This window comes from Citrus clementina, unplaced genomic scaffold, assembly GCF_000493195.1.
Source record: "Citrus clementina cultivar Clemenules unplaced genomic scaffold, Citrus_clementina_v1.0 scaffold_9, whole genome shotgun sequence".
NCBI classification, from domain to species: Eukaryota; Viridiplantae; Streptophyta; class Magnoliopsida; order Sapindales; family Rutaceae; genus Citrus; species Citrus x clementina.
Window position 1 is genome coordinate 19,382,432 of NW_006261964.1, and position 24,601 is coordinate 19,407,032.

The 24,601-nt window shown below is 34.1% G+C and overlaps 2 protein-coding genes across 7 annotated transcripts; both read right to left on the bottom strand.

Annotated features, from left to right (window-relative positions):
* Positions 1 to 4,129: 4,129 nt before the first annotated feature.
* LOC18032937 (DNA gyrase subunit B, chloroplastic/mitochondrial) lies at positions 4,130 to 17,246 on the bottom strand. 6 transcript variants are annotated; one of them, XM_024182482.1, is made up of 21 exons: positions 17,071 to 17,246; positions 16,754 to 16,901; positions 16,589 to 16,669; positions 16,393 to 16,479; positions 15,308 to 15,364; positions 14,556 to 14,657; positions 13,847 to 13,997; positions 13,666 to 13,742; positions 13,338 to 13,448; positions 10,557 to 10,627; positions 10,169 to 10,310; positions 9,172 to 9,270; positions 8,936 to 9,064; positions 8,668 to 8,782; positions 7,458 to 7,525; positions 6,355 to 6,468; positions 6,145 to 6,261; positions 5,989 to 6,042; positions 5,798 to 5,903; positions 4,738 to 4,868; positions 4,130 to 4,355 (listed from the first exon to the last, which is right to left on the bottom strand). In XM_024182482.1, the coding sequence occupies exons 1-21, from the start codon at positions 17,169 to 17,171 to the stop codon at positions 4,287 to 4,289; spliced, it is 2,130 nt and encodes a 709-aa protein (XP_024038250.1). In that variant the 5' UTR covers positions 17,172 to 17,246; the 3' UTR covers positions 4,130 to 4,286. The 6 variants fall into 6 exon arrangements, with proteins under 6 accessions (XP_024038250.1, XP_006421094.1, XP_024038255.1 ...); XM_006421031.2 differs by having other exon boundaries at positions 16,366 to 16,479; XM_024182487.1 differs by lacking the exon at positions 14,556 to 14,657 and having other exon boundaries at positions 16,366 to 16,479.
* A 1,723-nt stretch (positions 17,247 to 18,969) lies between these two features.
* Positions 18,970 to 21,389, bottom strand: LOC112099556. The gene is made up of 5 exons (XM_024186969.1): positions 20,805 to 21,389; positions 20,207 to 20,552; positions 19,627 to 20,138; positions 19,227 to 19,263; positions 18,970 to 19,130 (listed from the first exon to the last, which is right to left on the bottom strand). The coding sequence occupies exons 1-5, from the start codon at positions 21,387 to 21,389 to the stop codon at positions 18,970 to 18,972; spliced, it is 1,641 nt and encodes a 546-aa protein (XP_024042737.1).
* Between the last annotated feature and the right edge of the window lie 3,212 nt (positions 21,390 to 24,601).

Genomic DNA, 24,601 nt, shown 5'->3' on the forward strand with positions numbered 1-24,601 from the left:
TGAGTTTTGGGATAGACATGAAAAACAAATTATAAAACATGGATATTTTTGACATTAGCAAGTAATTGACTTAATTCAGATTTCTCCATTAAGTAAAAAGCCAAAAAAATTAGCTTATTTTATTAAGTCAAAATTATCTAAAAAGTCTTATTAAGTTATAAAAACAAACACCTCTAATTAACTTAATTAATTAAGTTAAGTCACTTTAAGTCATTAAGTTAAAAAACAAACGCCACCTAAGTCTTTTAAACAAGTCGAGTAAAAACCGAGTAGTCTTTTAAACAAATCGAGTATTAATTATGTTATGTTAAGTTATTTGAACAAGTGAAGTGAGTCTTTTGAACACGTCGAGTATGATTTTAAAATCTAAATGATTGTTACCTATCCATAAACTAATGCATGAGATAATTGATAAACTATACTTTACTTATTTTCTTTATTTATTTAAACATATATTAAATTCAAAATTATTTGTCTATACAAAGTTTGATGGAGGATCGTAGATGGTGTGTTGTCTTTAAAGGGTGGGGTCTTGGAGATTTTGGGTCATGGCTTGAGCGCTTGGAGCAAGTGAAAGACTATCCTTAGTCATTGTATAGGATTTTCTTATTGAAATTATATAATGATAACTTTGCTAGTTGTTATGAGATGACATTATATTTAATGTTTGTTGGATAATTTACGGATGTTGTAGATATTATTATTTTTTAATGATTATTGCATATCTTGGAAGATGATTACTTACTAATACAGTTGAAGGCGAGTAGACTCAATGCTTTATCCGACTTCTATAAAAAGGTTTCAAATTTTTTAGCAGACTTAATCAGTAGTGATTCAATTAAAGTTGAGTATACTCAACTTATTACCTGACTTCCATGAAAAAAAATCAAGAATTTTTCAGGAAACTTAATTGGTCGTGGTTCAACTAATGTCAAATATGCTCAACTCGATGACTTCATTAAAGAAGTTGAGAATTTTTCAAGGGATTTAATTAGTGGTGATTCAATTGAGGTCGAGTATACTCGGCTCGTCACTTGGTTTAATTGAAGAAGTCAAGAAGTTGTCAGAAAACTTAATCTTTGTGGTTAGAAGTTGAGTATTCTCAACTTATTATGCAACTTTCCTTGACTTCAAGATTTCAGTTCAATTTTGTGCAGATTTAATTAAGAATATTTTCGTATTTTTCCTAATTTTTTTTAGTATATAGGTGTAAGTGTGTAGTAATTTAAGGCATACTTTAGGTATTTTGAGGTGAATGAGGTATATCCCACAAATTTCTTCCTTAAACATAAAAAAAGTTGGCGTTGAATGCACCTCAAAGTCAGAATTTACATATGTCTACACAACTTTTCACTTCAAATTTTTGGCGTACATAAATCCTCAGGGTGGGTAAAAATCCCTTGTTCCGAAAAAATCAAACCCCTCTTATTGTTTGGTTCGTTTGAAAAATAAGAAAAAATCGATCGATTTATTTAAATAAATAAAAAATCAACTCAAACCGGTAAAATAAAATATTTTAAAGATTAAAAATTTGAAAAACTTGAAATCAAATGCTCGGTTCATAATTTTAAAAATAACTATTCGGTTTAATTCAGTTGGGTAAAAAATTAATTGAACCGAACATGCCCAATCCTGTAAATCTTATCCATTGAATTGTATAATTCAATAGTAAATATTCAAAATAGAAAAAAAAAATTACTTTAATGTTTGTATAACTATTATTAGAGTGACGAAAAGTTATATCGAAATTTAAGTAAAAAATTTAACGTAAAAAAGTTATGTATATATATATATGTTCATTTCAGTGTTCTTATTTTTGCTTTTAGATTGATGATTTGGACTATAGTCATAATTCGATATACGTATTTACTTTTAGATTGATGATTTAGACTATAGTCATAATTCAATACGCACATAGAATACATGTGTGATATTACAATAGAATTTTTCTCATGAAAAGTCTAACAAAGTTAAATCACATAAAATCTCAAATGTTAACCGTTAAACCGTTAATTCTTTTTTATATGTATATTTTTTAATCTCTTTTATGTATTTTCTATTCACTAATTGTGTTTTATCTTCCATTAGGATTTTTTTTTGTTTGCTTTTATTAATATTTATTCACCTGGGTTTAACTTGACTTATTTGATTATAATTGATTTCTAATTTTCTATCTCGATGACATTCCACAAGCTTCGATGTGAGGTTAAACAGAAAATATCCAAAAAGGAAAAACATATATCACTAATTTGCATATTTTATATAGGGGTGGGTATTTGGTTCGGTTCAGACTGAACCGAACCGTATTATGACAATTTGGTTTGGTTTAGTTCGGAGCAGAAAACTAAATTGGTTCGCTTCCAAACCGAACCAAATGGTTCAAGAAAAAATTCAAAATAAAATTAAAACATAGTTCAGAATTTATCTTTTTTTAATTTCTGTTTGTTAGTTAATACATGATATTATATATGTCATAGCATACACTTTATTTTATTGTTGAACTTTATTATTTTAATTTATTATTGTTAGATTTTATTATATTGGTTATTATTTATGGATTTCTAGATTATTTTTGGAATTTATTATGCTAATTTACTATTGTTAGATTTTATTATGTTGTTTATTGTGTGCTAATTTATAGACTCAAGATTATTGTTGTATTAATAGTGTATTATTGTATTATATTTTTTTATTAAATAATGAACGGTTCAGTTCTATAATTTGGTTCGCATTTGGTTCATAAATTCATGAACCATTTGGTTTCAGTTTGGTTCGGTTTGAGGGCTGAATCGAACCAAACTAAATAGTGCCCTCCCCTAATTTTCGACCATGGATTTACTTCTTCAGCTGAACCGAAAATTTAGAAGAATAAGAGTGTAAGCAAAGTAACACTATTTAGACTAGGGGTGGGCAAAATCGGGTTCGGGTTGAGTTCGGATCAATTCGATCAGATTTCAGATTGTTCGAGTTGGGTAAAAATTAATCTGATGCAACTCGAACTTACAACCCGACCCGATCCGATCCGATATATATTCAAATCGGATCAGATCAGGTCAAAAAATCAGATTGAATTCAGATATGATTGGGTTCGGATTACAACAATCAAATACTAAACGTTAATTTGCTATATAGTAAATTAGTAACTATATATACCATCAAAGCTTCAAAAGTCAAAACTTAAAGGGGAGAAACTCGGGTCGGGTTACACTTGTAGGCTGCAGCTGCTATCGTGTTAGAGGCTTGGAGTAGTAAATCGGTGGCACTTGGCAGCAGAATGGTGACCATGGACACACATCATGGTAGTAGATCGCGGACCGCAGCATGATAACTATAGATTGCGGACGCGCAGTAGATTGAGTGTGGAGACTGGAGAGTGTTCTTACTTCTTGAGGATGAGGTTCACTTGTGAGGCCATGAGCATTGGCCCCTGTTGGCGTTGGGTGTGACTGTGTATGTGTTTTGTGTAATGAGGGTTGTGACTTGTGTTTGTGTATGTACTGTGAATCTATGATTTGTATGTGTGGCGTGCGTGTGTTTATTTAGTTTTTTTTTTAAGCAACCCGATCAATTTTTCAGATCAAATCGAGTTCTACCCGATCCTATCACAATCCAATTGGGTTCAGAAAATTTCATCCGATCGACTTTCATTTACAACCCGATATGATCCGAACCCGAAATTTTTCAAGTCTGGTCAGGTCGAATCGTATATTTTGCCCACCCCTAATCTAAACTCTAGACAATGCCAATATTAAAAGACGAGGAAGCCACTTGGCCATCATAACAAATGCTCCACCAATTAGTTTACATGTTTAGAGAATCAATACACAAGGGATAGGTAAGACAATGCAAATGTTCCGCTCTAATGCAAATTAATGTAACTCTATTTGGTATTAAAATGCTCTAACTTTTTGCTATGATAGAAAATAAATTATAATTATAAAATAAAAATTAATAATGTGCAATAAACATGATTTTTATATAAAAATTTTGACAAAAATAATAAAGATATTATAAATTTTTCATCATATAAATTTGAGATAAAATTAACTTAGTTTTTACGCTACATCAGGGACAGTAATTTTTAAAATACAACTATCCAATCTCAATAACCAACAAGCCCTAAGAACACTGAAGAAAAAACATAAATCTTACGTATTAAAACCTGTACAACTGTCCAAATAACCTTTTACAAAAATAGAATCATCTTCAATGTGATCTCTGAACTTTTCTATTTGTTTTCCTGCGTTTTACATCCAAAAACTTATGCTCTCATACTAAGTGATGCCCTAAATATCAAGATGATCCAGGTTTACGAGGTTTGCAGCATTCTGGATGAGTTCCTTCCGAGTGTCCACCTATTAAAAAAAAGAAGCACAAGTAAGAACCATGTCACTAGCATACATCTCCCAACCTACAGCTTAGAGCAAATATAAGAGCTTATCTAAAATTAGCTAGAACATCATATGGACATATGATTATTACAACGGAAACTAAAGAAAAAGGTTTTCATGGATGTCCTGAAGGATTAACTTGGGCATTATAGTAAGGAAGCTCACTGTCTTCCGTACAAATAAATTGGTCCACATCAGGTTTTGCATTTGTTATTTGCAGATTCCAAATCCACCCAACCCCTCATCCCAAAGAGAAACAAATGGGGGTAGAACAATATCAGCAGATGTTAAATTTTTTCTCAAAAAGAACTAAAATCTCAAAAGTTTTCAAAACTTATCTACTTACCCTGGCCCCCATGAGGGAGGAGAAAACAACATTTGCTTCTGCTGCATCCTCAATCACCAGTTGCTTAAGCATTCTTTGCTCTGGGTTCAATGTTGTCTCCCACAACTGCACAGGCATCATCTCTCCCAGGCCTGCATTGTACCCATGCAAATAGTAAGTAAAACTACAAAGAAATTTTCTTAGGACAACAAATTTTAGCAGTTTGGTCCCTGAGAATGGCCAGCAGTCAGTCTTCAGGTTGGCTCTTCATCATCATCATGAATTCAAAAGACACGTCTTCTATATAAATATGGACCATTATTAAGGAAGGCAGAGAGCAAAATGCATAAAAATGCCGATTGCACACAAAAGTGAATAAGCATTAAGCAATCTCTTTTGTGGTTCAAAGGATACTCATTATAACTGAACAAATATCTTGCATCAGCTAGTTATATTAAAAAAAAAACCACGGTGTTTTCTTAAAAATGATTAAACTGAATGAGATGAACTACCATAAAAAGTGTTCTCTAAGGTCCTGTCTGCTGTGGAAAAAAAACTGTAACTATGAAACAAAAGTTAATAATATATAGTAAATATAAATTTTAAATAATAATTTTGACAAAATTTTTAAAGATATAATAGATTTTCCACCATACAAGTGAAAAATTAGATTAATATAGTTTCCAAACTATAGCAGCTAGTATTTACCAAACACTTTAGTGCTGTAACTTTTAAACTACAACTGTCCAACCTCAATCCTAAACGCAACCTAAGGGAATAAAGGCCTGCGATTGTCATCTTACTGTGTACAAAAAGAATTTTAGATGATTATGCAAGGTACTCTCCTCCTCATGATTATGCAAGGCACTCTCCTCCTCAAGGAACAGAGTGAAATTTTGGGGTGCTTTTAGGGCATTAATGACATCAAAGTTCAGAGATTTTTCTTAAAGATGCTATCACTTGACTTTGTTTTGAGCAAGTGTCAAGTCATAAGCGAACAATGCATCATGAACACTAAACACAGGCTTCAAGCATGAATACAAACATAAAGGAACCAGAAGAGTTGTCTTGTTTATCATACCTTTGAACCTCTGAATGCTATACAAAGCATTTGAAGGGAAGGAGCTCTTGACCTTCTTTAGCTCTGCATCATCATAGCAGTACTGTACTTGCTTTCCCCTCTCAACCTAGGCAATTCAGAAAAGATGACATATGTTTATTGTTTCAATTATATGCTTTTGCTTGGCAGATTTGTCACAGCCAAAAACAAACCTTGTAGAGGGGTGGAACACCGACATAAATGCAACCTTCATCAAATAAGGTTTTCTGCAAGCAACAATTTTATCAGTTTGACTTTTCTCAAATTCTATATTCGAAAGACTTTCTTTCTTTCCTCTACAAAAGCATTCAATCTTCACTTTTATATACCTGATATCTGTAGAAAAATGTCAATAACAGTGTTCGGATGTGAGCACCATCGACGTCAGCATCTGTTAATATGATGATCTTATGATAACGCAGAGCCTCTTTTTTAAAATCCTCTCCCTGAAACAAAGAAAATTTTAAGTTTGTGAAATAAGTCAGGAAGCTAAAGCCAAAAATAAATTAATTAATTAAATAAAAACAGTATGATTTAACCTTTACTCCAAGTCCAAGAGCACGAATTAGATTCTGAATTTCTTCATTCTTGTACATTGCTGCCTCATCCTTTCTTTCAACATTTAAAATTTTACCTCTCAGCGGAAGAATAGCCTGCATAAACATGTTTCTGCCGTCATCCATTTTTTGTATCCTATACTACTCTTCAGCAATAATGTGATCAACAAGGTCAGCATGTTGAACAAAAACAAAGTTCAGCTTAATCCATTATGAATGCGAGTCTGCAGCAAGACCAACTCTTGTTGGACAAGCTACCCAAGGTACCACCAATATTACAAACTTGAGCTAGAGCATGTGACAACCAAGCGGCGTGGACGAGGGGAATTTTCATAGGATCCTAAAAGTTATGACACAATGGCTTATTCCATAAAGCACCATAAATATAGAATGATAATTTCAGAGCCTGCAATGTTCCATTTCATAGAAAGTTAGCTAATTCAGAGCCTACCCATTTCATGTCCTTCTCTGTCAAGTTTTCAGACACAATGGAAAATCAATGAGCCCTTGTCATTGTGACAGGAAGTATTTATTCTGGAATACCTGCAGGATGGTTTGTTTTACAATAGCACAATGCAATTTTATAAAGTTCTCATTTGCTATGATATTGTTACTTTCAAGCACAAATATTCCCTTGCACTAGAATTAAGTTCCATTTCCTCATCAAATTGATTTGGGCATTTGTTGGTTTTGTTAATTAGTCGTAATATCTAATAGCAACAGTAGAAGAACACTTTTCTAGATGTTAAAGGCAGCATAACTGTAGATCTGGTGTGATGGTATCTGTACTCAGTTAAATTCCGCACAGTCATGGAACTGGGCACTTCTGTTAGGCGCATGAGGAAAACGAGAAATGTTTGCAAACCAAAATAATAGTACTTTTTCCCATTAGTATCCTTCTCATGCTTCCAAAATGTAGTTTTCAGACTGCAAATGAACTGTGTGCTATCAACAGTGATAACTTTCTTATACGCTCATAAGAACAGTTGGTCTTGCTGGGCATGGTTCTCAGAAGGGTTTTGGAATAGGCAACCTCAAGCACTTGCAAATGCAAATATTGACTCTTGAAGTGGATTAATTATTACCTGAAAACGTCTATCACGTCCTTGTTTTGCACTTCCACCAGCAGAATCGCCTTCAACAATAAAAATTTCTGCAAAGATCAAGTAGAAAAGAATTTAAAACATACACCTATAAATGCAACAAAACAATAAAACAAGTGCCTCCAGACCTACTGTTCATAAAATTTCAGCATGTAAACATGCCAAACCGCTGGAAGGCTACAGCAGAGGCATCACAGAAGGTTCTATATGTTTCAAAAGACTAAACAATCACTAAAATTTCCATAACCTATGTCATCCCTGTTGAGAGTTTGCCATCTAATAAATGCATAGTTACATAAACAATAATAGATTGCCACAAATAGTGAGCTTTTCTGAATAGATGTCAAATTACCTGAAAACAATTATAAATTTTTTTTACAAAAGGAAATTCACAAACACCATTAATAAATTGATGTACTCGCACATATGAAATGTGTAAATTAATATATATGCTATTCTTTATGTGAAATGTCTGCATTAACACTTTTGACATGTTGGTCATAGTCGGTTGAATTCAGTTATTTTATGTTGTACCTTGTATTTGTAGGGTACCATCCCGTTAAGCACTAGTCGCGGTACAGAAACTGGGAACAAGTTGGGATAGTTCCTTTTCGGCTTCTTTTAACTTGGCTTTTAGTCAATACTTATGATTTAGTACTTTTGAGATGAGATTTCAATATCTTCCAGAGTTTGGTGTCCATTCAAGCAATAAGCATGTTGTTGAGGCTGAATGGCATACTATTGAGAATTCCAACTTGAAATGTTGCTCAAAGGCAAGAACATAATAGTCTATATTTTCTATTTTCTCTTCTTCTTCTTCTATAGTTTACTTTATCATATTCCTCGCATTTCTGATTTTTAAGAAACAAATTCAAAATACCTGAACTGAACCATACGTTCTCTTTCTTAACTTTTCACCAAAGTCAACCAAGCTTAACTAAACTCTCAACTATTGTAAAGTACAGTAATATTCCACCAGTCAAATTCCCATCCTTCCCAAATATCTCCACAAACTATAACCTTTACTCTAACCTCCGCCTATAGCAGTGGTATCTAAATCTATAAGGTTTACTGAGTCAGCTTTTGTAGAAAAAATAATAACAAGTTTATTTATGAATTCCCATTGACAATTTCATAATCATACATTTCAAATCAATGTAACCCATGAAGACAAAAAAAGCACAATACATACCAGATTCTTCAGGAGTTGTAGACGAGCAATCTGCCAATTTTCCTGGAAGCGATGAAGATCTCAGCACACTCTTTTGTCTCACTAAGTCCCTTGCCCTCTTTGCTGCCAGAGCTGCCTGAATAATCGAAAGACACAAGGACACAAGTTATATTTCCAATGTTTAAACCAAGTTGCAAGTGGACTTAATAGAGTCCTTGAAACAGCATTAGCTTCATTCATTATAATGAATATTAACCATAATTTATTGCTCAACTAAAATGAAAATTACCTTAAGCGCACTCAGAGACTTGGAAAGGATTGAATCAAGTACATCTGGATGCAACTCTAAGTATTCAGTAAGATATTCCTGAACAGATTGATCAACCACTTTCCGCACCTCTGGATTTCCTAACCTTGTCTTCCAGTGATAGACAGAAAGCCAAGAAGGTTAAATGTCAGCAATAAAAGGATAAGCAAATGCCGGTTGCATGGTAACTCATGGATTTTTTTGCGAATAGACAATACCTTTGTTTGTCCTTCAAATTCTGGATTCGGAACTCTCACTGAGATAATGCATGTCAGTCCCTCTCTAACATGTTCACCGCTTAAACTAATATCCTTATCCTGGAAAAGATCCATTATCATAATCAAGCGACAGTTACAACTATCCTTGTTGTCTTCACATCAGTCAATATTTGTATGCATCAAACATAAGCCAATCAAATTTCCTTCTTGTATGACATAATCAATCTTCTACGAAGCACTTTGCACCATGACAAATACATGAATTTGATGGTTTAGTCCCTGACTATAATTTGAAAATTTAACAGAAATTTTAAAGTTTTTTGATCTTATGGCAAAGAGAGATTTAAGGAGAAAGAAAGCTTGCTTGAAGTTAAAGAATACTGAAACCTTTAAAAGTGCAAAATTCAGCTGATGTGCCTTAGGTTTTTATCTTTCCTTCAACAGATTCTTTGTAATCTTGAACTGGATAAATGGGCTTGCCAAATTAATGTTTCACTTAATTGATGATTCCTACAGTTTTTCCTTCTCTTGTAGTTGCAATTCCATGCAATTCTTCCTTTTTGCAGATGTAACGGTCCAAAAAATTACAACTGATACTAACAGACCCATGAATTAAACTGCTGGTCCAACAGCCCAATGCAAAATGGTATATCTTTTATTTGAATTATATTATAATTTATATTTTTGACCTGTTAGTGTGGGCACCTCTTGGGAAGGGAGTTGGAAACATAAAAATGGAACTTTCTTTCAGAAAGGATATACGGCACTAACCCCCCAACAAGCACACATATGTCTGGTAATTAATTTAATAATTGTATTAATCACAAGATGAAATAATAAAAGAGAAGGGAACAAACTGTTAACCTAAAACCAAGCTATCCTAAGGCCCAACCAAGATTTAAAAAACTATACCAAGAAGAAGAAAAAAGAAAATGACTAAAGATATCAAATAAAATTATAAGAAATTAATGCAATTTGAAAGTCGTTATGGTCACACCTTGACAGTTTTTGACTTCTTTCCAAGACTGTTGAGAGTTCTTGTCAATGAAGCCTTCACCCCTTCTATATGGGTGCCACCATCAATGGTACGTATGCTATTCGCATATCCCAACATAGTATCTGAATATGCATCCGAACACCTGGCATAGAATGAAAAACCTAAAACAAATCACTTGGACTACTCAAGGACGAATGCCTATCTCATTATGATAAAGACATTATTAGTATCTCATTACGCAAGATGTAACAACAAATATCAATTACATATGCCCAGAGAACTTATTAATTAGCTGTCTACCAAAAAGTGTCATGAAAAAGGTATTTTTAGATTTTAAAACAGCAGCTAGGTTGAGAAAAAGCAATATAGTAGTAGATAAGTCATTTACCATTGGAGAGCTAAATCGATTGTGATTCCATCTACATCTTTTCTGAAGCCCACAACATCATGAAGTGGTTTCTGGACCAATAGAAAAGTATCACTCAGGATTCCATAAATGAAACACAATTTCCTAATCCAAAGATAATAATTTCTAAGAAATCACTTTCAGGTAGAAAGACGAAAGTAAGAATGTCTTGACTGGGTTATTATATTTGACACAAAGATACTACCATACGCCAGAACAGAATATTGAAAGAAAATTTGTAAAGAAAGTTCTACATACCATACATTGGTAGCTTTTTGCAATCTTTTTTTACTTTTTTCTCCCTCTTTTCCCCCTTACTAAACTTAGTCTATCATTCAGATTACAGTCCTTAAAATCTTTTTCTTTTTTGATAGGAAACAGAGATACTTCTATAGAATATTAGAAGAACATATATATTACAAAAGTAAACCAGACTAAAATCTTCCCTGCAGTGTAGAACACCAAAATCTATACAAACAATGAGAAAAGAAACCCTTCAAACCTGAGACACAGGAATAAGAATCCAAACCAACAAAATTAACCAAAACTGCATCCCAATCAAGCTGAATGAAAAAGAATGAGGAATCTTGAAAATCCTTGGAAGTTGATGCCCAAATGGAAGATTTTATTTCAATTTTGCAAGATATATCCTTTCTTCAACAGATTTTATTAGAAAATTTATCATCGCTAGCCCAAAACATGAATTTCCACTCAACAGGGAACATTGTATGCAAAGTATGCTTTGTTTCTGTGCGTTAACCATTGAGACACTGGACAGCCACCAATCCATTTCACAATATTAGTCATTATTCAAGCTCTCCAAATTTCTTTTTCAATCATCTGAGACTACATTAAGAAATGATATTGGGTCATCCAGGAATGAACTCCATCAAGTCCCCATACTGCATTCTGGTCAGAAGCAAGTAATGCCAGGTCTGAGGTCTTTCTTTTTCCATTTTTCTACATTTAGCATAGGAAACTGAGAATTTTATAAACGAGGTGCAGTAGGTACAGCAAGGAACCAAAGGTCCACAATGGCATTAAAATTACCAAGTTACCCACTTGACCTAAAAGCTTAACCAGCTAAGAAAAAGGTCAAACAATAGTATTATGTATCAGCCCTTTCTTGTGCAATAATATGCTTCACATGTGATCCAAGCTTAAATAGAGACTAAAGATAGAAACAAAGACGAGACTGGAACAAATATAAAAACAATTACGCGGAGGATTTCAACATAAGACCTCTTGGCAACTGGTTTTGATACCATATGAAGTTACCATTTGACTTTAAAGCTTAAGCTAGTAGATAGGGCCCAAAACGATAGTACTGAACAATCGAACAAAAATATCTATGCTTTCTCCATTTCTTTGCGATAAGTGCTTAATTTCACATCAGCTTTTATTATTTTCTTTGCAGTTATTTGATATTTTCATGAACTTCTTGAATCTTTATTAGTCTTTTATGTTTTGCAGGAGTTTTTGAGGCATGAACAAAAGTTAGTAGAAAAGCTACAAATTAGTGTGAAGAACAGTCAAACTGCGACTTCATAGATTCTAATTGCTTCCTTGGACGAATTTTTGGGCTTTATTCACTTTGTTGTGCTATATTAGACATGTGTTAAAGTTGAGGACCAAATTTGCCCATAAAGATTGATTTTTGAAGGGCTGGTCAGATTCCTATTTGGATCCACATGAAAATGCATTGCAGATACTATTTTGATACATAGACCTTTCTAGGTTCCAAGTTCTATTCTTACTAGAAAAAGGAGAGCTTACACAAATTAAATTTTATAAGTCTTAGAAGAATTACGGCTAAAGATCTATATAAACACCCGTAGAAACAAGCCCCAGCATAGAAAATAATTAGTAAAGAGCTTGTTTTACTTGATAGCTAAGGAAAAATAAAGATAATTGAGCTTGTAATTATCTTAGGGTTGTTGTTTTCAAAAGAAAGTGGATGATGATTCAGATAATTGATCTAAAATCCAATGTTTAGTAATAGAGAATGATTACTTAATCATATTTCGCATCATATATCAGCCTCTTGAAAACTGTTTTCTGCAATTTCATATTTTCTACTTTAAATTCTTTTATTTTACATAGCAAATCAACTACAAATCCCCCCATAATTTTGTGTGAGTGTTCATTAATGTGTCCGTAGTAGATCTAGAAAGTTTAAGTTAATTTCATTAAGTATAGATAAGGTCTTTAATTCAATCTTTGTTGCTGGTCAGTTTGTGAATTTTGTGTTAATATCTTGTTAATTGGGCACAATCTTCTGTGGGAATGATCTTACTTGCCTATATACACCATAATGATAATATTTAAGGCATGATTTTAAGAAATGCGCTTTTGAGCAACATCATTTTGTTAAAAGCTTGTAAATAAATTTCACCTCATGCTTCCTTGCAAACCAAAACAAGTCAATTAGTAATTAAAACATCATGCCATGTTCTCATCTACCTCTAATCTCTTTCAAGAATCATCTCTCAGCTACTATCCCCATAAATATCTGTATATAATCCATTATAACAAGCAACAACTACATCTTTAGTCTTAATTTCGCTCTTTTCTCTCCAAACATTCATCTGTCTCATAAAAACCATTCACACAGCCTTAAGTGGCAACAACCCCCATATTTATGCCAGAAAGGGGTAAACTCACTTAAAGGACCCTTAGAATAAAGAAAATCTAAGCTGGCAAAACAAAAACAGCAAAGATAAAAAGGAAAGGACAAAAAATAAATAAATAAACCAATTATACCTTATCGGTATTGAGCCATTGTACATATTCCTCCAAACCTCCGGCAAAGAAATATTCATTATACTGGTTTTTCTCTGGATCACTGTCCTCTTTCCTAAGAGCGATAGTAAGCTGTAGAGGTCAAAGGAGAAGGAAACATAGAAAATTCAAAATCAATGAAATAGTATAACTTCTTAATGCCACCAGTCCATCACAATAATGGAAAATTTATAGCCACAATTAATTCTTCAAACAAAGAAGTGAAAGGTAAGAACAATCTAATTTCTAACAAATTTATTTGCAGAAAGTGAAAAGAACATAGTTGTCATAACTAAAATAATAGCACTACCTTAGGGTTTAGGAAAGCAAGCTCCCTAATTCTTCCAGCTATTGTATTATGGTCAAACTGAATAGCAGTAGTGAATACTAGGGGAGAAGTTAGAAGGGGAAAAACAAAATGTTAATCACTGGTGGAAAAGTATCATCCAGTGTTTTAAAATAAAGATAAGGGCTTTAAGAGTCAAGGAGACCTTGTTTATCAGGCCAAAATCTTATGCGTGTCCCTTGGCGATCCTTTGAATCAACTGGAAGGACATGACATGTCAGAGTTGTCACAGGCTTCCCGCGAGAATATTTCTGGTGGTATTCCATTCCATCGCGCCAAACTGTAACTTCTAATGACTGTATGAATGACATTATAAACTATCAAAATTTACATTACACATGCTAATAACCAATAGTCAGAAAACAGAGACAAAGCAAGACATAGGAAGTGAGCTTAATTGGTAAAAACTACACATCATCATTACTACTACTGAAAATCGACTTGCAACAGTGTGACTGCCCGAGGACATCCCCCTTGGTCAAAAACATTGTCACCCACAAACAGAGGGAGATTTCAACAACTGAAAAACATTGTTATGCATGTGCATACACAAACATGGAGATTTATGATTATTCATCAATGACTGAAAAACCCACAAAAATTCATACACTTGAGTATTATTTTTCATCCATATCTTAAAAACCACATTTGGGAGACAAAGGGTCCAGCATTGATACCCTACCAGTAAAGTAACACCAAACAGACTGGAAAACTGTTGGAAACATTGTAAAGTTAGCATACACATAGGAAGTCCAGAACACTGATAAAGTACTAAACAAAAGCAAAAATATAGTTACTCTATTTCATAATCACTACAAAAGTAGAAAATTAAAAGCTAAGTGTATGGTGGACACCTCAGACAAGGCATTAACGACGGATAAACCCACACCATGTAATCCGCCAGATACACTGTAACCACTACTAGAACCACCAAATTTGCCACCTGCATGTAAGACCTGCACAAATGATAGCATAGGCCATTTCAACATAATTGAACAATTATGGGAAAAAGAGTAAGTACTATATTATGTTAGAATGGACAAAATAGATTAGTTTAATCTAAGTTTTAAGTTTCATCCCAAACTTTCAAGTGTCTTAAATTTGAAATTTATCAGTACCGTAACTATCATAGAACTACCATTCCTGCAACTTTTACTGTATGCAGATAATTTATAAACTCCTTCAGAGCCATTAAACATGATAGTGTACAATTTTCACAATTTTCCAAGTGAAAAAAGCACCTACAGCAATCTAGGACACTTCATCTACCAGATGCTTTCCTTATTACTTATGAAAGAGGTGTTCTCTTTTTTCCCATTCAACGTAATGCAAAGGTCTCCGATAACTTATAGTAAGAGGCAGAAATAGATTCCTTAAAAAGAGCTCAGGGAAAGCTTGTTTTGGGATACACTATGAACCAAAATAACAGCAGAAAGTTCTTTACAGATGAGAAGCTCGGTTCTGGAACGAACAGGTAAATAATAAACCAAGCATATATACAATTGTAAAAGAATAAATGATTCTAAAAGAGTGAAACTATTCATGGGATGACATTCTAGCCTCGGATACAGAACTAAGTATTAAAAAGATCATTTAGAAACAATACCGTTAATACAGTCTCCAAGGCAGATTTGTTTGTGGCTGGATGCAAGTCAATAGGAATCTGCAATATTACAAGTTAACAAACAAGGAAGCAAGTGAAACAGAAGCAAAACGCGATGAGAAACGCACATAAATATAAAATAATTAGGACTACAACTATATGTTAGACAGATGGAACATTTTCTATAAATGTGGAAAAACAAATTGGCATAAAAGCCAGGACACTGATAAGAGTAACTTCTTGGCTGGTGGCAAAGCTCAAAAAGGGCTAGGCCGGGCTAGCTCTCTCAAAAGTTTTTTTATTTAATTACAAAATTACCCTTATTGAAACCCATATAAGAATTTTTATATGTCACCTCTTCAACTATCATCTAATTCTTGTTCAAATTCATCATGTGAGAGGTAAATATGTTATCTAAATAATCTCATATGATGTATTAAACAAATATTTTGAGGGGCAAGGCTCATTATGTCTGTCCTTGTTAGGTGTATCTTTAATTTTTTTATAAAATAAAGCTCTCTCATACAATATAAAAGCATTCAATTAGAGTAAAAGAAATTCAGTCCACCCAAAAAACTGTTGCAAGCTTCACCACAGATCTTGGCAAACAATGTTAAAAAATTTAATGAACAAGAAAGCAAAAATGAAATAGCAGTTATTTGATTTACCTAGCTTGTGAAACCAAAAGTACAGAGAACCTAAGCGTACAACTATGATGGATGGTAATCCTATTGCAAGCGGAATGCGACATGTTACTGCATACCAAAGCAGATTATAACAATGTTCACCAAACATAATTTTCCATTCACTTGTAGTCTAACAAATATCCATAACTTTGTACACTGTGTAAAAATGCAATAAGCAATTTCTAGATACGGAACATATGACAAATAAACAAATAAATAAATCAACAGTAGATTAAAAACCCAAACTACCACGACAAAAGACCTAGATTGAAATCATCAAGCACGGATGTGAACGAATTATATCACTCTTTCCAAGGCTTATGAAAGACAGCAATGATTTCTCAACTTAAGAAATAAAAGCAAGATGTAGCATACCCCACGACCATTGTCAGCAACACTCACAGAATTATCTGCAAGCAAAGCAACTTCTATGTTTGAAGCATATCCTGCTTGGGCCTCATCGACAGCATTATCCAATATTTCATACACCTAAGATAAAGAGATTGACCCAAAAAAAAAAAAAGCAATTTAAAACGTTTCCTATGGCCTATACAAATCATAGTATTAATACTGTAAATAAAAAGACAACAAAAGATACCAAATGATGCAAACCACGAGGGCCTGTGCTTCCAATGTACATTGCTGGCCGTTTTCTAACAGCTTCTAAACCTTCAAGCACCTAAATACATAAACCAAAAAATAAAAATAAAAAAGCATGGATAATTGAAGCATAATAGGCTTTTGTGTAATTTTTAAAACTAACCTGAATTTGTTCGGAGCCATAGGTCTTAGAGACGGGATTTTCTTTAAAAGCTTCTGTCGCAATGCTAGACGACAAGAATGCCCTCGGTAAAACCACATTGCTCCGAGTTAAAACTTGACTCGAAACTCCTCTTATCGCAAAATTTGTCCTAAAAATGACCCCAAAAAAAAAGAATTTGTAAGAGATTATTTGTTGTTATTTTATCATTGCTTTCTTCAAGTATTTCAAAATTTAGAGAAAAATAATAGTAAAAATCATTTCATTTTAAAATAAACAAATAAATAGAATGAAGTGGAAGTGAAAAAGGAAAAACAAACCTAGGTTTAAAAAAGAGAGAGGAGCTAAAAGAGCAGAAACAACGAGAGGCCATGAGCACGCGAATATGAAGATAAGGAGCTTTCAGAAGAAGACGCGCCATCAGAAACTTTTATTATAAACTGAGAAGCAAAGGGTTTTGGTTTTCCCGTTTGACAATATACGCCTTCGGTTTCCCTCCACTCGTACACTCGTACACAAAGAGTGGGACTATTGACATCCCTCTTAATATCTTTTAACACCCTTTTTTAATTAATTTCATTAAAATATTTTAAAATATTATAAAATCTTTTCAACAATAATAAAAATATACTTTAAAAAATTTATTGTGTAAACTTTATTATCTAATTTTTATTATTAAATCTCATTTCAACAATTGGGTCTTTTTCATTTAAAAATAATAATAAATTCTTATTTTCTCCATTATAACTATCGATAGTAAATTTATCAACAAAAAATTAGAGGAAAAAATAACTTTTTTAATTTCTAAAATAAAAAATTATTTGACTTTAATGGAAGTTTAATTAAAAATTATCTTAATATGTAATTTTAATAAAAATTAAAATTATAAAATAATTAAAAAATTTTTAAAAAATATTTAGAAAGGTGCCAATAATGTCACTCTTACATAAAAGCTAAACTCACAATCCTAAAATAATTAATTAATTAACGTCAAGGGATAATTTTATGGTACCCCTAAAATTTTGCTCTAATATTGAAAATTTCCCCAATATTTGCAATTACCTATCAATACCAATATAGTTTCAGAATTAGCCTTCAATATCTACTTTAGTTACATGTATTTATTGGGTAATTTTTAAAAACCTCCCCTGAGGTTTGGGCTTGTTGCAAGTAGATAGCGAGAATTTATTTATTTGTAAAAAATCTCCTACCGTCAATTAATTTTAACATTGACCATTAGTTGACTGTGCAAAGATAATATTACCCTTAACAATAGTTTGTAGACGGAAATAACTAAAAAAAAAACCAAAATTGTTGGTTATTTTACCCTCTTTAAATTATTGATATTTTCTTAAAGTTCCTACAAAAAAGATAAAATTTAAAACGTAAAAAATCCTTTTTAAATTATTAATATTTCCTTAAAGTTCCTACAAGAAAGATAAAATTAAAAACTTGAAAATAAAATAGTCATAATCTTTACCTATGATATTGTAAATCTTTGGAATTGATAAGGATAAAATTGTCAAAAAATAGGGTTTGTGCTTTTCGCACCAACAATTTTAGTTTTTTTTTAGTTATGTCAGTCTACAAACTATTGTTAAGGGCAATATTGTCTTTGCACAGTCAACTAACGGTCAATGTTAAAATAAACTGACGGTAGGGGGTTTTTTTACAAATAAACAGATTCTCGCTATCTACTTGCAACAAGCTCAAACCTCAGGGGAGGTTTTTAAAAATTACCCCTGTATTTATTTCTTTTTTTTCCAGTTCTCTTGAAAGGCCACAGCTAACTAGCTAAGTTACAGTTTTCGGTTACTTTATGGTCGGCTGGTATCATTCGTTCATATGTTATTTTTTTTTATAGATGAAACTGGTATTCATTAAGAAGAAGAACCAAACAAATCAGCAAATAAGAATGAAGGTGGAACAGATCTCCACTCTTCATGACCTGACAAAGAATTCCCCGCTTGAGCTACAGAGTGGGTAGCGGAATTCGCAGATCATCTAACAAATGAGAAAGAAACATCTAGAATAGAATTAGACAAAGCACAACAGTCTTCAATAATAAGACTAAAACTACTAGGACCTGAGAGGTTATCAACTAATGCATTGTACACACTTAGACAATCCATCTCAATGATAATATTGGACAGTTGTAATTGCTTAATCCAACTAAGGGCCTCTCGAACACCAAGGGCTTCAGCATCACGCGAACTAAATCATCCACAAATACAACGACACCTAGCTGCCACAAAAGCACCCGTTGAATCTCGAATAACGCTGCCCAGCCCAATCTGCCCTCTAGAATCAAACACGGCTGCATCAACATTGCACTTTAATCTGCCACCTAGAGGAGTTTCCCAACAAACTGCATCATGACCTGCATTAGATGGCTACGAAACCATAAACTGATGCTTCCTAGTAGTATGCCATTGATAAAGGAAATGTCCAGCAGAGTTGAGAAGTTGTTGCACACCAATAGATTTTCCTCTCCAAACCATAGCATTCCGATTCTGCCAAAGGCCCCAACAGATCATGACAGCGAGTTAAGTGTTGTCAATGCTGCAACGATTGAACACTCATTCCAACCAATGTAGGAGACTAGACTCATCCCCAAAGAAGCCAATAGAAGAAGTCATCCAGCAAGTTCTCGCAAAGGGGAAAACCAGCAAGATATGGTAAACATTTTCAGAGCTAGCATGACAAATAGGACAAGTAGTGGGTACCTCGACATGTCGCTGAAGAAGATTTTCAGTTGTAGGAAGGACATTTGTCAATGCTCTCCACATGAAATGCTTCACTTTACTCGGCACACTCAGACTCCATAGTCGATTTCAAATGCTATTAGAAGGGATATCGAGACAGGGACGCAGTACCTTATAACTACTGCGTACAGTGTAAGCTCCTTTAGGCTCACGCATCCAATACCATAGGTCCGCAGTTCTTCTCTCACTCAGGGGAATCTTTAGTATCAAATTCTTATCCCGGTCATCAAAGATGTCGTTAAGGATATCATGATCCCAAGTTCTAGTGCTAGGGACTATTAATGAACTAACTGGAGCAGATTGAACATGCTCACTCAACACTGTACTAGTAAATCCACACTCACTGTCAGGAAGCCAAGGATCCGTTCCGATAAATGTTTGCTTACCATCCCCTATTTGAATACGGCTACCATTAATAACAACCTGCTTTGCTGCCATAATTAACCTCCATGCATAACTAGGATTATGCCCCAAAGTAGCTTCGGCAAAAGTAGTGCGAGAGTAATATCTTGCTTTGAAGATTTGGGCAACTAAAGAATTTGGTTTAGTCAGCAATCTCCAGCCCTGCTTCCCCAACATAGCAAGATTAAATGCACGGAGCTTTTTAAAACCAATTCCCCCAGCTAATTTTGGTTGACATATAGCATCGCATCCAGGTGATACCCCCCCCCCCCAGTATTGCGTCAATTACCCCACCAAAAGGAGTTCATCATGATTTCTAGCTCCTTACAAAGCTCAAGAGGTAGCAAGTAGATGTTTATCAAAAAATTTGGCACGGCTTGAGCAACAGTCTTCAATAGAATCTCCTTTCCCGCTCTAGATAAATACTTCATACTCCACCCTTGAAGCTTCTTCCAGACTGTCTCCTTAACAAAGTGAAAAACATCACTGCGCTTTCTACCAATATGTGAGGGTAGCCCCAAATATGGCCCATGATTGCTAGTTGCCGTAACCCCAAGAATACTGCAGATTTGTTGAACAATATCTTCTTTTACATTCATACTAAACGAGATAGAAGATTTGGCATAGTTAACACACTGCCCAAACAGACAACACATGTTTCATTAAATTAGCCTCACTTGATTTGAACGAAAAAATAAGAAACAATCATCTGCAAATAGAAGGTGGGATATGACAGGAGCCTTCCTTGCAACTCGAACACCATGAATCAAACCCACTTTCTCATACTTAGTAATTAAAGAACCAAGCCCCTCAGCACAAAGTAGAAAAAGATAAGGTGATAAAGGGTCACCTTATCGAAGTCCCCTGCTCGGATTGATAGGACCCACTTTATTACCATCCCTCAGCACATTATAGCTTATTGTGGTAATACAGAGCATAATCAGCTGGACCCATTCAGCAGCAAACCCTATCTTCAACATTATAGCTCGGAGAAAATCCCATTCAACACGATCGTAGGCCTTAGCCATGTCAATTTTCAGTGCTGCTACCCCCTCATTTCCTTGCCGTTTCCTTTTTAAAAAATGCATAATTTCGGCTGAGATTAAAATATTGTCCGTTATGGCTCTACCGGGATCAAAAGCGCTTTGAGGATTAGAGATGACAGTGTCGAGGACAAGCTTCAACCGATTAGCTAACATCTTGGCAATAATTTTATAAAGAACATTGGACAAAGCAATTGGCCGCATGTCTAGTAAAACCTCAGGATGAGCTTTCTTAGGGATCAACACAATCAATGTTTTATTTAAAGCCATAGGTAATTCTTTGTTTGCTATAAATTGAAGACAAGCATATGAAATATCCCTCCCCACAATATGCCAAAATTTCTGGTAGAAAGCTGGATTCATACCGTCAGGTCCTGGCGCTTTATCGGGGTGCATACTGAACAGAGCATCCTTGACATCAACAGCCATAAATGGAGCCAACAGAATCTGGTTTTGCTAAGACGAAATAGAAGGAACCACAGCAGAATTTACAGCTTCATTGTTACTGCCACTAGAAGAAAAAAGATCAATAAAGTAGGACTTGATGAGGGTATCAATCTCATCCGAATCAACACACCATAGCCCCTAAGCATTGCGTAATCTAATAATGGTGTTCTTCTTCTTCCTCGCAGATGCCATTGAATGAAAATAACGGGAGTTCATATCCCCTTCCTTCAACTAAAGGGTCTTTGCGTGCTGCTTCCAAATATCTATGACTGTGAAGAAGCTCATTATAGCGCTTACGAATTTCAGTGAATTCCACAAGCCCCTCAATATCGCGTCTGCCTCTTAAGAGTCTCATACGAGTCTTATAATCATTTAGACGATTACGAAAATCGTGAATCATATGACCACCCCAATTCATTAACTGCACACTACAAGCTGAGAGTTTTTGTTGAATTGAGAAATCGGTTGTGTCTTCCCAACTACCTCGGACAATCTGTTCACAATCGGCTTCACGAAGCCACAGGTTCTCAAAGCGAAAACGATTATTCCTAGAAGCATGAGAGAGGTTGTGAGCTAAATCCAAGAATATTGGTAAGTGGTCAGAGCTATCAGCCTCCAAACTCTGAACTCGTGTATTGGGAAATTTATCACACCAAGAGGAAGAAGTGAGAACACGATCAAGACGTTCCTCAACCCATTTGCTAGTGCCTCTACCCCATTCCCAAGTAAATTGATACCCAACCATTCCCAAATCCGAAAGCCTAGCATCAACAACTGCACTTCTGAACCCTTGAATTTTCTAAGAAGCATGAGGACGAGAACCCTTTTTTTCACTAGAATCAAGCAAGTCATTGAAGTCTCCTAAATAAACCCATGGCAATGTAGAGAAAGAAGCAAGATGCTGCAACAGATTCCATGACTCTTGCCTTCGGGTACCCGTAATAACCCATGACCCTCCAAACCACCATATCAAAATTAGAAACTTCAACATCAATAAACGTACGCCCAAACTTCAGAAGCCTCACCTTGAACTTAGATTGCCAGAACAAAGCAGGCCCCCCACTACGACCCACTCGATCCACTACAAATAAACCATCATACCCCAACTTATGCTTTAACCCTTTTAGAGAAGCTTTACAACTTAACGTTTCCATAAGAAAAATAAAAGAAGGCTTTTTATACTGGACCATCTCAGTCAGTACTTGAACTGTGAGTAGGTGGCCCAGCCCACGATAGTTCCAACTAAGGGTACTCATTGTTGTCGGTGGGTCTGAAATACATGTCCCACTGCTAGCCCGTTTTTTGGATCCACATCTATGTTCATTAAACTAGAAGAATCATTCATGTCTGGCCCCTCTGTAAATTCCAGCCCAATTTGAGCCCTCCTCTTTTTAGTGTCCTTAACAATCATACCTTGTTCCACTTCAACAACACCTCTTTTAGGTAAGCTCCTAGCATGATGAGCATGGGCTACATTCTTACCTTTCTTGTTCAGTTGACTATGAGTTGGCGTGCCTGTTAACATATATGTTTCCATAATATTGATTTTGATGATAACAAACAAGATTAAGAATGATTAATCTTTAAAGCCCAAATTATTTAATATTCTTTTTAAATAAATTATTATTTTTACATTATAAAGGTTTTATATTTAATGGAAAAATTATTTTATGAAATTGATTGTTTTTATTCTTTTTAAATAAATCATTATTTTCACATTATAAATGTTTCATATTTAATGGAAAAATGATTTTATGAAATTGGTTGTTTTTCAAAGTTTATGGTTTAATTGAAAGAATTTTGAAAACTTTGAAATAAACAAGTATTGCTTGAAATTTTGGTAAAGGACTTATTTGAAAAGTGTCATAGCATTTTTGGCTATATCATAATTTCAAAAAGTTTTGTGATTAACAAAGCATTATTTAGAAATTCTGAAATTGGACTTATTTGCAAAGTTTCATAACGTTTTGGGCCGTAGTACAGTTTTATAAAGTTTTAGGGTCAAACTGTAATTTCAAAAAATAGTGCATTGTGCAGGTTACTGTAGCAAGAGGCTTACCGGTTATAAAAACTGGAAAACCGAATTCGGGGCAAAATACATCCAGAACGCAAACGGCTTACCAGATTCCGAAACCGGCAAGCCGGATAGACAGAATTTTGAATTTTGCCTTAACGGTAACATAAATCCAGCTTACCGGATTCCATAACAGGCAAACCAGATACGCCTAGAATGTGAGTAACGGCTAGTTTGTGAGCTCAAACTATATAAATTCAAAATCAATTCATTTTTGGAAAATCCAAGTAAGCAATAACAAGTGCACACAACATATATTGAGCTGCAACTTCGTGAATCATCATTCATTAAATTATCTTTGTTCTTCAATTTGTATATCCACTCTTAAAGAGAGATTCATTGTTGTATTTTTCATTTCTCATCAAATTGTGAGAGTACAAGTGTGAGAAACACTTGGGGTGAAGAGATTGGAGATATAATCTCTTGTTGTAAAGGTTCATTGACACCTTGAAGTCAATTGTAAACGTTTGAAGCCTTGGAAAGGCTGGATAGTGAAATCCTCAAGCCCGGTGTGCTTGGAGGCGTAGACGTAGGCGGGGATTGCCGAACCACGTAAAAATCCTTGAGTTTGTTTTCTCTTCCCTTACTCATTTATTATTGTGCTTTTATTGAATTTATTGTTTTCGAATTTATTAAGGCATTAGATTAAATTGTTGTGTGGTTTGCCTAGGATAATTTTTAAAATCCCAATCCACCCCCTCTTGGGTTGCCTAGTTAGTATTTCATTTGGTATCAGAGCGAGGTGCCTAGTTAGTATTTCATTACTATCCGATATCCCATAATATCGGATAGTTCCAAACATAGAGGTGATTATGGAGTGGAAGTCAATGGGAATAAGGAGACTCAAATGGCAGTTGTGGTTGGCATTGTTAACATATATGTTTTTATAATATTGATTTTGATGATGACAAACAAGATTAAGAATGATTAATCTTTTAAGCTCAAATTATTTTTTATATATTTTAAATAAACCATTATTTTCACATTATAAATGTTTTATATTTAATGGAAAAATGATTTTATGAAAAATAATTGTTTAAATACATGAAATGTTTGTCATCATAAAAAAAGGGGAGATTGTTAACATATATGTTTCCATAATATTGATTTTGATGATAAC

Coding starts and splice junctions, on each gene's coding strand:
- LOC18032937 (XM_006421031.2), bottom strand. CDS start 17,171: ATGGCGCGTCTTCTTCTGAAAGCTCCTTATCTTCATATTCGCGTGCTC. Junction 8,783..8,935: donor AGTCTCTGAGTGCGCTTAAG/GTAATTTTCATT, acceptor TCGATTATTCAG/GCAGCTCTGGCAGCAAAGAG. Junction 4,869..5,797: donor TAGCATTCAGAGGTTCAAAG/GTATGATAAACA, acceptor GGTACAATGCAG/GCCTGGGAGAGATGATGCCT.
- LOC112099556 (XM_024186969.1), bottom strand. CDS start 21,389: ATGGCTGTTGATGTCAAGGATGCTCTGTTCAGTATGCACCCCGATAAA. Junction 20,139..20,206: donor GATGAACTCCTTTTGGTGGG/GTAATTGACGCA, acceptor AACCAAAATTAG/CTGGGGGAATTGGTTTTAAA. Junction 19,131..19,226: donor TTGGAGAGGAAAATCTATTG/GTGTGCAACAAC, acceptor CATCTAATGCAG/GTCATGATGCAGTTTGTTGG.